Here is an 18,954-nt window from a genome sequence, read left to right as displayed (position 1 = left end):
CTCCGAGACAGGATTGTGTCGAGGCACAGATCTAGGGAAGGGTACCAAAACATTTCTGCAGCATTGAAGGTCCCCAAGAACACAGTGGTCTCCATCAATCCTAAATGGAAGAAGTTTGGAACCACCAAGACTCTTCCTAGAGCTGGCCGCCCGGCCAAACTGAGCAATCAGGGGAGAAGGGCCTTGGTCAGAGAGGTGACCAAGACCCCGGTGGTCACTCTGCAGAGCTCCAGAGTTCCTCTGTGGAGATGTGAGAACCTTCCAGATGGACAGCCATCTCTGCGGTACTCCACCAATCAGGGCCTTTATGGTAGAGTGGCCAGACGGAAGCCACTCCTCAGTACAAGGCACATGACAGCCCGTTTGGAGTTTGCCAAGGGGCACCTAAAGGACTCTCAGACCATGAGAAACCAATTTCCCTGGTCCGATGAAACCTAGATTTAACTCTTTGGCCTGAATGCCAAGCGTCACATCTGGAGGAAACCTGGCACCATTCCTACAGTGAAGCATGGTGGTGGCAGCATCATGCTGTGGGGATGTTTTTCAGCAGCAGGGACTGGGCGACTAGTCAGGATCGAGGGAAAGCTGAACATAGCAATGTACAGAGAGATCCTTGATGAAAACCTGCTCCAGAGCACTCAGGACCTTAGACTGGGGCGAAGGTTCACCTTACAACAAGATAACTACCCTAAGCACACAACCAAGACAACATAGGAGTGACTTCGGGACAAGTCTCAATGTCCTTGGGTGGCCCAGCCAGAGCCCGGACTTGAACCCGATCGAACATCTCTGGAGAGACATGAAAATAGCTGTGCAGCAACGCTCCCCATCCAACCTGACAGAGCTTGAGAGGATCTGCAGAGAAGAATGGGAGAAACTCGTCATATACAGGTGTGCAAAGCTTGTAGCGTCATACCCAAGAAGACTCGAGGCTGTAATCACTGCCAAATGTGATATTTGCAAAAATGTCGAAAAACCTGTTTTTGTTTTGTCATTATGGGGTATTGTGTGTAGATTGATGAGGGGGAAAAACAATTTCATCATATTTTAGAATAAATCTGTAACGTAACAAAATGTGGAAAACGTCAAGTGGTCTGAATACTTTCCGAATGCACTGTATGTGTAATGCGTGCGTACTGGCGTCAGAGAAGTCAGGCGCAGGAGAGCAAAGACTGTGTTACAACGTTGCAGTTTAATAATAAAAATCACCGTGAACAAAAACAAATAAATGCAATGGGACGAAACCCTTCGCTCGCCAGACATAACGTGCACAAACTCTTACAATCAACAATTCTGGACAAGGACATGGGGGAAACAGAGGGTTAAATACACAACATGTAATTGATGGAATTGAAACCAGGTGTGAGGGAAGACAAGACAAAACCAATGGAAAATGAAAGGTGGATCGGCGATGGCTAGAAGGCCAGTGACATCAACCGCCGAACGCCGCCCGAACTAGGAGAGGGACCGACTTCGGCGGAAGTCGTGACAGTATGAACAACTTTTGGAAAGCTCATATTCTGAGCTAGCCATTTAAAAAGTATGGTCCACAGATCTAATTGAATCTGAACAAACCATTAACTGGAACAGAATATGGAAAAATATGACCTTGGAATCCCTTAATTTGAACCATCAATTTATACATTTTAAGTTTGCTCACAGACATCAAGGAAACATTTTACGATGAAATTGGCCCCAACTCCCTACTGTTCACCGTGTCCCCTAAATCAGGTAGGCACATTTCTCCATATGATATGGAAGTTTCCTGCAGTTAAATGCTTCTGGGGCAAATACGGAAAATTTGTTTAGAAGTGCATGAATGTAAATATTCAATGCTTTACATATATTATGTTACTTAACGATGATAGCTCCTTGAATCTCTCAGTCAATCAAAGACAATTAACGCTGGCAGGCAGCACTGCCGCAAAAAAAACATGTTGGCTCTTAGATGGCATCACTTCACTCTTTCCCAATGCGCCAGTGTTTACAGTTACTATTAAAAGTTATAACATAATTATCAACAGTGAGAATGAATGATGCTGGTCAAGGAACAATTGAAGCCTGGACAAATATACTTGACTCTGTAAAGAATAATCTCAGCTAAAGCCCAAAACATACAAATAAACAATCCATAAATCCCAACACATACAAATAATAAATATATATATAATGTGCAACCCTAGTTGCTAGGGGGCGTGGGAAACGAGTTGGGGGTGGGGGGGTTGGATGGAGACTTGGTGGGGTTGGGGTAATGGGATGGGAGGTTGGAAGCCCACTTCTTTTTAGTTTTGTTTTCCTGTTTATACTGAATGTAGTATCACTTCAACTGTATGTATTTCTTGCTGTTGACTTTCTTTTGAGTGGCAGCCTACAGGTACATGTTTCATAAATATTATAATTTGAAATGTATAATGTACCTGTAACCCCCCCTCCCCAACAAATAGACATTTGGTCAACAAAGAAAACAACAATAACATTTTACAGTATAGTTATAAAAGATGAGATAAGAGTTATCACAGTAACTTTTGGAAAATATAAAACAAGCTCATTAAAAGACAACAAACAGAGAAAACATAGACATTCTCCAGCCAAGGTTTCACTGTAAGCTATACCTTCACAAATGCTAAGCCTTGTCTAACAGATTGCAAGCCATGGAAAATTGACATCTCTTCAGAAGCCATTTTGTGGGTCACAGTACGAGGCAATACTTACACTTCAGCTATGCCCTTGTTTATACTTCACACATACACCTGGGCATATTTAACAAAGTAGGGTAATTGCTTTACAAGCACTTGACCCCAGTTGGTGTCCTTTCGCAATGTTAGACGTGAAAGAGCAATGTTCACGTCAGTTACTGAGGCCATGTTTGTTTCTGTGCATTTACAGGAGTTACTGCAGGAATGTGAGAAGCCAAAAGAGGTGAGACACAACCATCAAATATTATAGCCTTAGTCATGTACCGAAAAAACGAAACATCAAATTCCACTTAGTGTACATTTACTCTCTACAAAGAAATACTTGCAATTCAATGGTCCACTGCTCAAACAGTCTCAGAACGAGTTTAACTGTCAACTGCTAGTACAGGTAGTGTTAACTCATTCTCTTCCTCCCTTTCAGGACTTTATCAATGGGCTGCTTTATCGGATGAAGGGCCTACGCAAAATGTCAGGGCCCCTGAAGAAATAATAATAGGTCAAATCGAGAATCGAGACAATGTGAAGCGCCCCAGCCTCCGCGACCCACCCCATCATTACCTGGTATTCTGGATGTCTCTCTGTGCAGTTACATGTTAATGGGACCTTCTCTCTGCACACATGGGTCAATGTTGGTCTGTAAAGAGAACAGTGGGTTTTGATTAGTGTTTTATATAACATTATTTGTGGACAGTCTTAACATTTTGATTCCCCTCAATTAAAATAATGCACCAGTAATAAAATGTATTGTCTATTACTCACATGGAATGTTTTTGTGTAAGACTGTACATTTTTGCTTGCCTATTTATGTACATATATTTTTGTTCTGATAAGTGTTTGTCAATAAAACCAAAATTTTTTGAGACAAGGCTCTGGATGTATACCTACTGTATATGGATGATATGTCATTTCATAGAAGGATAAAGCCAGTCAGTGTATATAAACATCAAAACAGTGGCCGATAGATCGCTGTTTTTACTTGGTGGCAGATCTGGGGTCCCTGTTTTTACTTGGTGGCAGATCTGGGGTCCCTGTTTTTACTTGGTGGCAGATCTGGGGTCCCTGTTTTTACTTGGTGGCAGATCTGGGGTCCCTGTTTTTACTTGGTGGCAGATCTGGGGTCCCTGTTTTTACTTGGTGGCAGATCTGTCAACGTGTTGACCATGGTTGTTCCGGTGGGTCGCTCTGGATTGGAGTCTGTTAGATGACAATGTAATGTAAATGTTGACCGGCTTCACTGAAGGTAGATTGTATGTTTTAATATTCACAAAAAAACAGTATTGTTCTAAAAGCTACATGCTTCACACTGGAGACACTGTATAAGACGAGAGGAAGAGATTGAAAATTCGATGCCAGCAGAAGTAGGGCAGAGAGAATGGCTGTCCCAAGGAAGTTTTTAGGCTATGCTATCGTGGCACTGCCAACCCTCCCAAAGCTTGTCTTCACCCATCAATATATAATTCCAATCAGCACCAGTGGATAAATCCGCATCATTGAGGGGAAATGTTACGCTTTCATTATTTCAATATTACTCTAAATATTCTGCATGTTTGCACTGTAACACACTATTGCTCCGACGCAAATTACAAAAACAAAGTCATGTTTTTTGTTAAAGGCCCAGTACAGTCAAAAACTAGATTCCCCTGTGTTTTTATATATACAGTACCAGTCAACAGTTTGGACACACCTACTCATTCAAGGATGATTTTTTTCCCTCCACTATTTTCTACATTGTACAATAATAATGAAGACATCAAATCTATGAAATAACACATATGGAATCATGTAGTAACCAAATAAAGTGTTAAACAAAACAAAAATATTTTATATTTGAGATTCTTCAAGGTAGCCACCCTTTGCCTTGATGACAGCTTTGCCCACTCTTGGCATTCTCTCAACCTGCTTCATGAGGTAGTCACCTGGAATGCATTTAAATTAACAGGTGTGCATTGTTAATAGTTAATTTGTGGAATTTCTTTCCTTCTTAATGCATTTGAGCCAATCAGTTGTGTTGTGACAAGGTAGGGGTGGTATACAGAAGATAGCCCTATTTGGTAAAATACCAAGTCCATTTTATGGCAAGAACAGCTCAAATAAGCAAAGAGAAATGACAGTATCATTACTTTAAGACAGGTCAGTCAGTCAATACGGAAAAGTTCAAGTACTTTGAAAGTTTCTTCAAGTGCAGTCGCAAAAACCATCAAGCGTTACGATGAAACTGGCTCTCATGAGGACCACCACAGGAAAGGAGGACTCAGAGTTACCTATGCTGCAGAGGATAAGATCATAAGAGTTAACTTCAACTCAGATTGCAGCCCAAATAAATTCTTCACAGTATTCAAGTAACAGACACATCTCAACATCAACTGTTCAGAGGAGACTGCGTGAATCAGGCCTTCATGGTCGAATTGAAGCAACAAAAAAACTCTACTAAAGGACAACAATAATAAGAAGAGACTTGCTTGAGCAAAGAAACACGAGCAATGGACATTAGACCGGTGGAAATTTGTCCTTCGGTCTGATGTGTCCAAAGTTGAGATTTTTGGTTCCAAATGCTGTATCTTTGTGAGATGCAGAGTAGGTGAATGGATGATCTCTGCATGTGTGGATCCCACCTTGAAGCATGGAGGAGGTGGTGTAATGGTGTGGGGGTGCTTTACTGGTGACACTGTCATTTATTTAGAATTCAAGGCACACTTAACCAGCATGGCTACCACAGCATTCTGCAGCGATACGCCATCCCATCTGGTTTGCGCTTAGTGGTACTATCATTTGTTTTTCAACAGGACAATAACCCATAACACACCTCCAGGCTGTGTAAGGGCTATTTGACCAAGGAGAGTGACGGAGTGCTGCATCAGATGACCTGGCCTCCACAATCATGCGACCTCAACCCAATTGAGATGGTTTGGGACGAGTTGAACTACAGAGTGAAGGAAAAGCAGCCAACAAGTGCTCAGCATATGTGGGAAATGCTTCAAGACAGTTGGAAAATGATTCCTCATGAAGCTGGTTGAGAGAATGCCAAGAGTGTGCAAAGCTGTCATCAAGGCAAAGGGTGGCTACTTTGAAGAATCTAAAATATATTTTGATTTAACACTTTTTTGGTTACTACATGATTCCATGTGTGTTATTTCATAGTTTTGATATCTTGACAATTTTTTCTACAATGTAGAAAATAAAGAAAAACCCTTGAATGAGTAGGCGTGCCCAAACTTTTTACTGGTACTATACACATATTCACACATATATATATGTACACATGTATATATGTATACACATACACTACCATTCAACAGTTTGGGGTCACTTAGAAATGTCCTTGTTTTTGAAAGAAAAGCAAATATTTTGTCCATTAAAATAACATCAAGTTGATCAGAAATACAGTGTAGACATTGTTAATGTTGTAAATGACTATTGTAGCTGGAAACGGCTGATTTTTAATGGAATATCTACATAGGCGTACAGAGGCCCATTATCAGCAACCATCACTCCTGTGTTCCAATAGCACGTTGTGTTAGCTAAATCAAGTTTATCGTTTTAAAAGGCTAATTGATCATTAGAAAACCCTTTTGCAATTATGTTAGCACAGCTGAAAACTGTTGTTCTGATTAAAGAAGCAATAGAACTGGCCTTCTTCAGACTAATTGAGTATCTGGAGTGTCAGCATGTGGGCTCGATTACAGGCTCAAAATGGCCAGAAACAAAGCACTTTCTTCTGAAACTCGTCAGTCTATTCTTGTTCTGAGAAATGAAGGCTATTCCATGCGAGAAATTGCCAAGAAACTGAAGATCTCGTACAACGCTGTGTACTACTCCCTTCACAGAACAGCGCAAACTGGCTCTAACCAGAATAGAAAGAAGAGTGGGTACACAACTGAGCAAGAGGACAAGTACATTAGAGTGTCTAGTTTGAGAAACAGATGCCTCACAAGTCCTACACTGGTAGCTTCATTAAATAGTACCCGCAAAACACCAGTCTCAATGTCAACAGTGAAGAGGCGACTCCGGGATGCTGGCCTTCTAGGCAGAGTTCCTCTGTCCAGTGTCTGTGTTCTTTTGCCCATCTTAATCTTTTCTTTTTATTGGCCAGTCTGAGATATGGATTTTTCTTTGCAACTCTGCCTAGAAGGCCAGCATCCCGGAGTCGCCTCTTCACTGTTGACGTTGAGACTGGTGTTTTGCGGGTACTATTTAATGAACCTGGCAGTTGAGGACTTGTGAGGCGTCTGTTCTAAGTGACCCCATTTTGAATGGTAGTATATATATATATATATATATATATATATATATCAGTTGAAGTTGGAAGTTTACATACACCTTAGCCAAATACATTTAAACTAGTTTTTTCTCAATTCCTGACATTTAATCCTAGTAAAAGAATAATAGTAGAGAGAATGATTTATTTCAGATTTTATTTCTTTCATCACATTCCCAGTGGGTCAGAAGATTACATACACTCAATTAATATTTGGTAGCATTGCCTTTAAATTGTTTAACTTGGGTCAAACGTTTTGGGTAGCCTTCCACAAGCTTCCCACAATAAGTTGGGTGAATTTTGGCCCATTCCTCCTGACAGAGCTGGTGTAACTGACAGGTTTGTTGGCCTCCTTGCTCGCACATGCTTTTTCAGTTCTGCCCACAAATGTTCTATGGGATTGAGGTCAGGGCTTTGTGATGGCCACTCCAATACCTTGACATTGTTGTCCTTAAGCCATTTTGCCACAACTTTGGAAGTATGCTTGGGGTCATTGTCCATTTGGAAGACCCATTTGCGACCAAGCTTTAACTTCCTGACTGATGTCTTGAGACGTTGCTTCAATATATCCACATAATTTTCCTGCCTCATGATGCCACCTATTTTGTGAAGTGCACCAGTCCCTCCTGCAGCAAAGCAACCCCACAGCATGATGATGCCACCCCCGTGCTTCATGGTTGGGATGGTGTTCTTCGGCTTGCAAGCCTCCCCCTTTTTCCTCCAAACATAATGATGGTCATTATGGCCAAACAGTTTTTAAAAAAAATCATCAGACCAGAGGACATTTCTCCAAAAAGTACAATCTTTGTCCCCATGTGCAGTTGCAAACCGTAGTCTGGCTTTTTTTATGGCGGTTTTGGAGCAGTGGCTTCTTCCTTGCTGAGCATTCTTTCAGGTTATGTCGATATAGGACTCGTTTTACTGTGGATATAGATACTTTTGTACCTGTTTCCTCCAGCATCTTCACAAGGTCTTTTGCTGTTGTTCTGGGATTGATTTGCTCTTTTTGCACCAAAGTACGTTCATCTCAAGGAGACAGAACGCGTCTCCTTCCTGAGCGGTATGACGACTGCGTGGTCCCATGGCTTTTATACTTGCGTACTATTGTTTGGACAGATGAACGTGGTACCTTCAGGCGTTTGGAAATTGCTCCCAAGGAAGAACCAGACTTGTGGAGGTCTACACATTTTTTTTTTAGGTCTTGGCTGATTTCTTTTGATTTTCCCATGATGTTATGCAAAGAGGCACTGAGTTTGAAGGTAGGCCTTGAAATACATCCACAGGTACACCTCCAATTGACTGAAATGGTGTCAATTAGCCTATCAGAAGCTTCTAAAGCCTTGACACCATTTTCTGGAATTTTCCAAGCTGTTTAAAGGCACAGTCAACTTAGCGTATTTAAACTTCTGACCCTCTGGAATTGTGATACAGTGAATTATAAGTGAAACAATCTGTCTGTAAACAATTTTTGGAAAAATTACTTGTGTCGTGCACAAAGTAGATGTCCTAACAAACCTGCCAAAAGTATAGTTTGTTAACAAGAAATTTGTGGAGTGGTTGAAAAATGAGTTTTAATGACTCCAACCTAAGTGTATGTAAACTTCCGACTTCAACTGTATCCATGTGTATGTATGTATGTATGTATGTATATATATATATATATATATATATATATATATATGCACTGTACATTTCACTTTACAAGCATTTCGCTACAACTGCAAAAACATCTGCTAAATGTGTATGCGATCAATAACATTTTACTTGAAATTTTCATTCTCACTTGTTAGTCTAAATGTATTCTTTGTGATTGTCTAATTGAAACAAGGGACTTGATTAAAATGACAGCATATCAACAACACAGATAACACATGTAGCAAAAAGGTGGTCCATTATCTCTATCTGCATCCATTATGCCTGTCCATTTCCTGCCTGTGGTCATTGTGTGGGATAGAAAAGTTAGGCCAACACAGAGGGGCCTCTATCTGGGTCTTAATGGACTAAACCCCTGGAGGTGAGATTCATTATGGCTCTCCAGACAGTAATGCACCCTGATGAAACTGCACTCTGCCCCGATCTCTCTGTCATATACCGACAGTAATCTGGTAAAGGTTTTCATTACAGAAACTCTCCTAAAAAAAATCCTCTCTCCAGCCTTTCTGAAATAGTGGCTGTCCTAATGTATGAGTGGAGAACCCCTAGAGGGGTATGACAAAAGAGTGACAGTGTTATATAGTTATGATATTAGTGGTGGGAGAAGTAGGGCACATAGCAAAAAAGCTATCAGGACATCATTTTTATTTTTTTAAATCTCTCATAGACACATTGTTTACATCCCTTAGATCTACATTACACACAGCTACAGGAAAAACAACAATCATGTCAGAGTCCCAGCCAAAGACAGATCATAACACAGACTATACAGCCTGCCAAAAGAAAACAAAGCCTTCACTAATCCTTTTATACTGGCTCCTCTGTGAGCCTCTAGTGAGAAGCTGAGTTGTCTGGGACCATACATCCTCCCAAATAAGCAAATTGTGTTTGTTCGACGTGCATGAGTCTGTGTTGTTACCAACTCAACATCTATCTCATTATCATGACAGCAAATAAGATATCTGCAAGCCATTTCAAGTGTGCTACAATTGAGATAGCACATCAAATTGCCCAGATTACTTTATTTAATTGGACCAAAACCCAAAGGGTTAGGATGGGTAATGCTAAAATACAATAATGTTAAACATTTTGTGAGAGTAAATTAGACTAACCTCACAAATGAAATGTAAATCAATATTGGCAATACTGTCCACAAGTAATTGACTGATATTGATTGGATTACTGATATGTGAATGTCAAGTGAATCTACAATACAGTTATGTAGCAAATCGCAAGCTTAAATTATGCTAATGCAACCCCATAATGTTACTCATAGTATAGCCATTTAGAAGAAATCTATAACTACACTTGACAGATTACTGTGTATTACACTAGATTAGCAACATAATCAGGGTTTCTTCTTAGTCTCTTTGTAAGACAGGTACAGTGCATTTGTAAAGTACTCAGACCCCTCGAATTTTCCAAATTATGTTACGTTACAGCCATATTCTAAAATGAATTGTATTTTTGCCTCTCATCAATCTACACACAATACCCCATAATGACAGTTTGGACGGGCGGACAGCTCTAGGAAGAGTTGGTTATTCCAAACTTCTTCCATTTAAGAATGATGGAAGCCACTGTGTTCTTGGGGACCTTCAATGCTGCAGAAATCTTCCCCAAATCTGTGCCTCGACACAATCCTGTCTCAGAGCTCTACGGACAATTCTGACCTCATGGCTTGGTTTTTGCTCTAACATGCACTGTCAACTGTGGGACCTTATATAGACGTGTGTGCCTTTCCAAATCATGTCCAATCAATTGAATTTACCACATGTGGACTCTAATCAAATTTAAGAAACATCTCAAGGATGATCAATGGAAACAGGATGCACCTGAGCTCAATTTGGAGTCTCATAGGCAAAGCGTCTGAATAATTATGTAAATATGGTATTTCTGTTTTTTAGTTTGAATAAATTAGGTAACCTTTCTACAAACCTGTTTTCATTTTATCATTATTGGGGTAATGTGTGTAGATTGATGAGGACTTTTTTTTTATTAATGCATTTTAGAATAAGGCTGTAACGTAACAAAACGTGGGAAAATGGAAGGGGTCTGAATACTTTCCGAATGCACTGCAGGGTTTCAAAATTCTTGTAACTTTCCAAAAATTCCCTGGTTTTACAGAAATCTTGGTTCGAAGGATTACCGGATTTAATTATTATTACCAGTGGCGGTAAACGTACCCAATTGTCATACTTAAGTAAAAGTAAAGATTAGAGATGCACGATATATCGCTAAGCATATTGGAATCGACCGATATTAGCTAAAAACGCCAACATCGGCTCGATGTCTAGTTTAACGCCAATGTGCAAAATCGATGTCAAAGCTGACATGCATACCTATATCACTCGGGTAGATGACGTAATGACGCCACAAAAAATATAGCGCTACACAGCATTCCTAACCTAGCCCACAATGTCTGCTGTGTGTATCAAGCAGTCATCAAGTTGAGCAGTCATTTGAAAGAGTAAGAACATTTCAGCAAGACAACTCAAAGGCGAAATCCATTAACGCCAAGATAATGGAATTCATTGCCCTTGACAATCAACCATTCTGTCGTGGATGATGTTGGCTTTCGACAACTGGTCGAGCACTAGTACACACTACCAAGTAGGTGCTATTTTTCAGATGTTGCCCTACCGGAGTTGCACAGTATTGTTGAAACTCACATCTATGGGCGTCACTGCTATTAGCTTCACGACTGACATTTGGACCAGCGATGTCGGCCCCATGAGCATTATGAGTCTGACAGCACAGTGGGTCGACGAGGATTTCGTACTGAGGAAAGCCGTATTGCATGCTCAAGAATGTTCTAGTTCTCATACCGCTGCTGCCATTTCAATGGCATTTTAGAACATGTTTGAAACTTGGAAACATGAACACTCCGAGCTCCATTCAAACAACTGACTCGAGAAATAAGCTCAACTGCGTCTGCAGCAGATGTGATACCCTGTCATAGCATTGAAACACCTGCTCAACAAAAATGCCAACACAGACCGTCAGGTTAACTTGGAAAAGTACTCTACTAGAGGCTGTGAACAAGCGATTCGGTGACATTCTCTCTGAGCCTCTACTGTGTTGCCACCATGCTCGATGCTAGGTACAAGGACCGCTACTTCGATGCAGACAAGAAACAGGGTTTACGTGAAATGTTAAAGACACAGCTGGACAAGATGGAAACGGACACAGTGACAGTGCACACCGAGGAAGAGGGGCCACGGACAGACAGAGCTGAAACTTCACTGCTTGACATGTGTGATGAAATCCTGGTTCAGACTGAACAAATGGACAAGTTCATAGCGACGTCGCTTTTTGATCCTTCGATGTCGGCTCTTCCTATCATTCTGAAGCAGAATTCACCAAGCGTTGGATTGTTCACCCACTAATAGGGAACGTGAGCTGGGATTAGACCGTCATGAGACAGGTTAGTTTTACCCTACTGATGATGTGTTGTTGCAACGTAAATTAAACAGGAGTTGTTCAATTTGATAAACTCTTTGGTTAGTGTCAGTATATCTCAAAAAGTATTTGTACAGTTAGACAACCTTACATTTAAAAATATGAAATGATACCTCTGAAATGATACCGCACAGCAAGTAATTGAAAGAAATACGTTTTGATTATGTTTTACTGGTAATTGGGACATAGTAAATGCCAACAAAATAACTTTTTGGTCAGTGTGTGTGTGTGTTTCAACTATTTAACTGTACTAGAATGCTTAAAAGGCCGCTAAAATGTTAAACATTGGTTATCTGTTTCGTTTTTTTTTTGTCAAGGAAATATCTGATATGGGCCAAAAATGTCATATCGGTGCATCCCTAGTAAAGATACCTTAATAGAAAATGTCTCAAGTACAAGTGAATGTCACCCAGTAAAATACTACTTGAGTAAAAGTACCGAAAGTAAAAGTATAAATAATTTTGAATTTCTTATATTAAGCAAACCAGACTGTACCATTGTCTTGTTTTTAAGATTACGGATATCTAGGGGCACTCTTCAACATTTCGGACACCACTTACAAACTAAGCAAGTGTGTTTAGTGAGTCTGCCAGATCAGAGGCAGTAGGGACGACCAGGGATGTTCTCTTGATAAATGCATGAATTAGAAAAAATGTCTGTCCTGCTAAGCATTCAAAATATAACAAGAACTTTTGTGTGTCAGGGAAAATGTATGGAGTAAAAAGTACATTATTTTCTTTATGAATGTAGTGAAGTAAACGTTGTCAAAAATATAAATAGTAAAGTAAAGTACAGTACAGACACCCCAAAAAACTACTTAAGTAGTACTTTTAAACAATTTTTTTTACTTAAGTACTTTACACCCCTGCTTATTCCCTCATAATTCCAGCAATCTCCCAACCAGGATTTCTGGAAAACCAGGGCACTTTGGGAAAGTTACTGGAATTTTGTAACCCTAAAGACAGGTAGTAGTGTTTGGATAAGCCTTCTCTTTGTGATCCTGCAGAATTCCAAGAATACTGTCCGGCCTCTTAAAAGGTACACATCTTTTAGAGTGACTCCAAGAAATATTGATGCCAGCCCCTGCAGTCTCACGTCGACCTCCTCTTGTTTTTCTTAGGTGCCGTGTAACTACTAAATACTTCATACATGTGCTGCTCTGCAGAATGGCAGAAGTTTATACAATATTTATCTAGGTCATGTTTCGAAAAAACCATGACAAGCACACAGGGACAAATTGCGTGCAACTTCACTTTCTTGTAAATCATTGCATAGATATGTGGCCGTAGTATTGTGCAGTACCTGAAGCAGCGGTTGCAGTAAAGATCCCCAGCGGATGGAGGTGTCCTGGTTACAGATGCAGCACCAGGGAAGCTCATCCTCATCACTGTCTGAAGCCTGACTGGCCAGGGCAGCTGCTGGGGTCCTCGATGATGAACACGATAGAACTGGTGTCTTAAACATAGGTCAAACAAATATATACTTAATTTTGTGCTTTTACTGTCTGTTTTATTTGTGGGATTCTTTGGCTGTGTTTATACCGCCACCCTAAGAACTCAAATCTGATTTTCTTTCTATATCTGATGTTTTTTTCTGACTGTCCTCACTAAGATTTTACATGTGACCCATATCCAATTTGCGCATTCACACTGATGTAGCCTTTGAAGTAGCACAGATGCAATGCACATTTACTGGCACTGTTTTGTTATTGGGGGTGGTTTTTATAGTAACAGCAGGTTATGTGAAAAATAACACACACAAAAAACACATAGGAGCAAAACAATATCTGATCTGAGCATCCAAAGGTCGCATATGGAGGATCGGGTTTGTATCACAATTGAGGTCCACATATGGAGGTGGTATGAATCGGAAGTCAAAATATCCGATTCCATGTGTTTTTTTGCCGTTTACACAATAGGGGAAAAAATATGATAGGTATCAGACATGCAAATAATTGTCTAAAGATATGAATTGGGCTTCCTGTGTAAACGCAGCCTTTGAAGTGTATGTGTTCAAAAAGGACTGCATATTTATTACCTGTTTCTTGTGGGCAGCTGTCATTTCTGTGTTCTTTGGGCCACTGTGCTCAGGAGGCATGTTGTAGCCACTGGCCTCATCCAATGCAGTTTATTCCGTGAGCTGGGAATGAGTTAATAATTGCCACAGAATGCTTTATCATTCCTATTCACATTGTTACCAGATGACAGCTTCAATCGTCTCTTTCAATTATGACGTTCATAAGTAAAATGACAAAACAGCAGCCTCTTGTGGTTATGAAAAGTAGCACTATCTAAAATTAGGTTGGTATGCATCCCCACCAGAGTATGAGAGCGGAGTTGAGCGGTTGAAAGTCCTGCTCATAGCTCATGGAGTGGTGCTTGCTCACTGCTCCGACGCTCTATGTCCTTTCCTACTGCTCCACTAAAAACCACTCCATGCTCACAGGGTAAAAAAAACTCACACTCCAAATTTTCTCAATTCATTAAAATCACAATTTAACCAACACCCATCTATTTTTGTGACTACCTGGACCTACCAGTTGTTTTTGAAGTATTGAAACCAAACCATATGGATTTGAATGAAAAGTAGTTGAATAAACATGAAAATGTGAACGTATGAAGCAAACATAATTTCAAATAGGCTACATGTCATATTAAACAGCATATAAACACTCTAAATAGGTCAGGAGCCAGACAGGGAGCCTAAGAACGAAATTAATTATTTAGGGTATATTATTTCAAGGCTATAGCCTACAAAGGAATACACAATAGGCTGGTAGGGACATAACGCGTGCAGCATTTAAACAACATGTCGTTGTATTAAATCATTTGTCAATAAATTGTGTATAGGCTGAGACTTACTTAGAATTAAATACAAATGAAACTAAAATGACTTATTAGTGCCTTTGAATTCATTTTTAGAAGTCGATGGTGCCTGGCAAGGCGGCCAGCAGCGAAGAATATCTTCTCCACTTGCAGAGCCACTGGGGATGCTAAACACCCTTTTGGCCACTCTTGCCAGGCTGGGCAGAGATGCAGATATATATATATATATATATATATATATATATATATATATATATATGCCTAAAAGTTTTTATGCAAAATAACCCAATCAAAACAGAAAGCTCCTTGAATGTGGAAATATGCCAGGCCTAATGGACCACGATGGACTATTGTATAGATAATAGAACAAAAATGAATGAATTGTTTAAGAGATCTGATTTTTTGTTTATAAATACTTTGCTACAATGACACAGTTATCTACCCACCTCGTTCCTTTCTTTTAGCATGTGCACGTAGTAAGTACACCATCATACATTGGGATAAATGTATTTTCAGATTACACAATGATTCTTTAGTTGTGGACACAACATCACCACACTCCCTCTCTTGCTCTTGATCTTTGTAAGTCACCTTGATTTAGCACCTGTGTGTTTTATCAGTTTCTTTATGAAAATATTTAGCGAACTCCATGACAGTAGCTAAAGCAAGGGGCTATAGCAGTACAAAAGTAGACTACAAATGCATGCTCGGGCGGGCATGCCCTGAGCTCGTGAAGTGAGCGCTACTGGAGCGGGCAAGAAGGCCGACGCTCCAGCCTTTGGGAATCTCGCGCCACACTCCAGTCAAATTGGGCATGCTCCACTCCTCGCTCTGCTCACATACTCTGATCGCCGCCATGGGTAGGAATGTAAAAGAAAAAAGGCTCGTTTGAGATAGTGCATATTCAAAGTAGCATGTCAGTTAAGAACAAATTCTTATTTACAATGATGGCCTACACCAGCCAAACCCGGACGATGCTGCGCCAATGGTGCGCCGCCTTATGGGACTCCCAATCACGGCCGGTTGAGATACAGTCTGGATTCGAACCAAGGTGTCTGTAGTGATGCCTCTATCATTGAGATGCAATGCCTTAGACCGCTGCGCCACTCGGGAACCCAGACCTGAAGGATTTGGATACAGCATGAATACGAGGTCAAACAGCGGCAACACAGCAAGTTTTAGTCTAATATGTGTAGTCTAAAGCTGGGACTCACAGGTGGAGGGGGTTGGGAGGGAGGAGGTCTTCCCTGTAAAAAGGCTACCATGCGTTCCTCCATCTCCCCTGCAGAGAGCACAGGCTGGATGGGAGCCTTCAAGGCAGCCAGACGAGAATCAATAACTTTTTCTGACGGGATGGACTCCAACCAAAAGGTGGGCACAGGTATACGTTCAGGTACCAGTAAAGATATAGCCTATTGGAACATAGTGTGTTAAGACAGTGCTCAGTGGTGCTGAGTGCTCACTTCGTTAGTGTCCTCTTTCAGCATTTGCAGTCTCTCAGCGTTGGTCAGGTCCTCTTTACTCAAACCTTTGGTTGGAATGAGGCCTTGTTTGGCATTTCTGCTGCCCCCTGGTCCAGGGGATTGTATCAGGCGTCCTTGTTTGTCCTCAAGCACAGCAACTCGCCTGAGCAAACACAATATAAAAGGCGTTATGATATCTACCGATAAACAATATGTAGCAAACAGTCAGCCAAACCTCTCTATCCTTTCTGGGGAGGTTCCCATTGCTTGGAAGGCAGCCACAGCTTGTCCTTTATTTAAAGGGGGAGATCAAGCTGATCCTAACTGTTATAGGCCTATTTCTATTTTGCCCTGTTTATCAAAAGTGTTGGGAAAACTTGTCAATAATCAACTGACTGGCTTTCTTGATGTCTATAGTATTCTCTCAGGTATGCAATCTGGTTCCCGCTCAGGTTATGGATGTGTCACTGCAACCTCAATGATGTCACCAATTGCCCTTGATTCTAAGCAATATTGTGCTGCTATTCCATTCCATTCTTGTGGGCCAGCTAAGGAGTATTGCTGTCTCTGGCCTGGTTTGCTAACTACCTCTCTCAAAGAGTGCAGTGTATAAAGTCAGAAAATCTGCTATCTCAGTCACTGCCTGTCACCAAGGTACCCCAAGGCTCAATCCTAGGCCACACGTCATTCTCAATTTACATCAACGACATAGCTCAGGCAGTAGGAAGCTCTCTCATCCATTTATATGCAGATGATACAGTCTTATACTCAGCTGGCCCCTCCCGGACTTTGTGTTAAATGCTCTACAACAAAGCTTTCTTAGTGTCCAACAAGCTTTCTCTACTTGTTCTGAACACCTCTAAAACAGAGGTAATTTAGTTTGGTAAGAAGAATGCCCCACTCCCCACAGGTGTGATTACTACCTCTGAGGGTTTAGAGCTTTAGGTAGTCACCTCATACAAGTACTTGGGAGTATGGCTAGATGGTGCACTGTCCTTCTCACAGCACATATCAAAGCTGCAGGCTAAAGTTCAATCTAGACTTGGTTTCCTCTATCATAATCGCTCCTCTTTCACCCCAGCTGCCAAACTAACCCTGATTCAGATGACCGTCCATATAGATCGGCATGTAAGGGTGCTCTCGAGCGGCTAGATGTTCTTTACCCTTCGGCCATCAGATTTGCCACCAATGCTCCTTATAGGACACATCACTGCACTCTATACTTCTCTGTAAACGGGTCATCTCTGTATACCCGTCGCAAGACCCACTGGTTGATGCTTATTTATAAAACCCTCTTAGGCCTCACTCCCTCCTATCTGAGATATCTACTGCAGACCTCATCCTCCACATACAACACCCGTTCTGCCAGGCACATTCTGTTAAAGGTCCCCAAAGCACACACATCCCTGGGTCGCTCCTCTTTTCAGTTCGCTGCAGCTAGCGACTGGAACGAGCTGCAACAAACACTCAAACTGGACAGTTTTATCTCAATCTCTTCATTCAAAGACTCAATCATGGAAAATCATACTGACAGTTGTGGCCGCTTGTGTGATGTATTGTTATCTCTACCTTCTTGCCCTTTGTGCTGTCTGTGCCCAATAATGTTAGTACCATGTTTTTTTGCTGCTACCATGTTGTTGTTATGTTGGGTTGCTACCATGCTGTGTTGTCATGTGTTGCTGCCTTGCTATGTTGTTGTCTTAGGTCTCTCTTTATGTAGTGTTGTGTTGTCTCTCTTGTTGTGATGTGTGTTTTGTCCTATATTTATATTGTATGTATTTTTATTTTTAATCCCAGGCCCCTGTCCCCACAGGAGGCCTTTTGGTAGGCCGTCATTGTAAATAAGAATTTGTTCTTAACTGACTTTCCTAGTTAAATAAAGGATAAATAAAAAATTAATAAACGTATTAACCCATCTGTACTCACTTTCCAGGAGAGAACCATCTGACGCATTATTTTGGTTTTCTCCAGTGACTAAACATTATTCAGTGAGCAAGCAAAACCAGTCCATCAAATATCATGATATTGCATAGTCCTACTGCTTTCGTGTAAAGCTACATCATAACTCCACCTTGCGAGATTCCCATGACATTGCTTGCAGACCTTCTGCTGGGTGTTACCAAAGCTAGGCAAAACTGCGTTGAAAGTCAGGCAACCCGAGCAAGAGGATTGACCGCAGTTCTTACTGCCCAACTGTAAAGAATGACAGTCAAAACATAAAACAAGACGTTTAAACCTGTACCAGATGATTTGACAATGGCATTAGGTAAAAAAAAAAAAAAAAACTTTATTTAACCAGGTAGGCTAGTTGAGAACAAGTTCTCATTTATAACTGCGACCTGGCCAAGATAAAGCAAAGCAGTTCGACACATACAACAACACATGGAATAAAATATCCAACTACAAAAACGTAAAAGGAGTAGGGTAGGAGGCACAAACAAACCTCCTTCCTGAAGAGAGTGAACTTTGATTAACAACAATAACAATGGTTGTCTATTTTGCCGCATTTAGTAATTATGTTTATGTTTCTAAGACATCGCTCGCTGACTGTACCGGAAGTTGTTGGCACAGTCAGTGAGCGCGCAGGAGCCACATGACAT

General features: G+C 40.9%; 1 protein-coding gene and 1 pseudogene across 2 annotated transcripts in view; one reads left to right on the top strand and one right to left on the bottom strand.

Moving 5' to 3' along the window:
- LOC106610866 (protein phosphatase 1 regulatory subunit 14B) overlaps nucleotides 1–3,554 on the top strand; it is a 21,661-nt gene extending 18,107 nt beyond the window's left edge. The window contains exons 3-4 of the mRNA XM_014210510.3: nucleotides 2,887–2,919; nucleotides 3,118–3,554. Coding sequence (XP_014065985.1) covers nucleotides 2,887–2,919; nucleotides 3,118–3,186 — 102 coding nt within the window. The 3' untranslated portion in view covers nucleotides 3,187–3,554. The remainder of the gene's footprint in view (nucleotides 1–2,886; nucleotides 2,920–3,117) is intronic.
- Nucleotides 1,174–18,954, bottom strand: LOC106610825 (abscission/NoCut checkpoint regulator-like; annotated as a pseudogene). The gene is made up of 8 exons (XR_014378645.1): nucleotides 18,903–18,954; nucleotides 18,798–18,847; nucleotides 18,426–18,547; nucleotides 16,355–16,517; nucleotides 16,106–16,249; nucleotides 14,104–14,205; nucleotides 13,369–13,521; nucleotides 1,174–3,330 (listed from the first exon to the last, which is right to left on the bottom strand). The product of XR_014378645.1 is annotated as an abscission/NoCut checkpoint regulator-like (transcript).

This window comes from Salmo salar, chromosome 09 (genome assembly GCF_965601325.2).
Source record: "Salmo salar chromosome 09, fSalSal1, whole genome shotgun sequence".
Lineage (NCBI taxonomy): Eukaryota > Metazoa > Chordata > Actinopteri > Salmoniformes > Salmonidae > Salmo > Salmo salar.
Note: the sequence above shows the minus strand (reverse complement) of the source record. Positions and strands in the feature narration are given on the sequence as shown.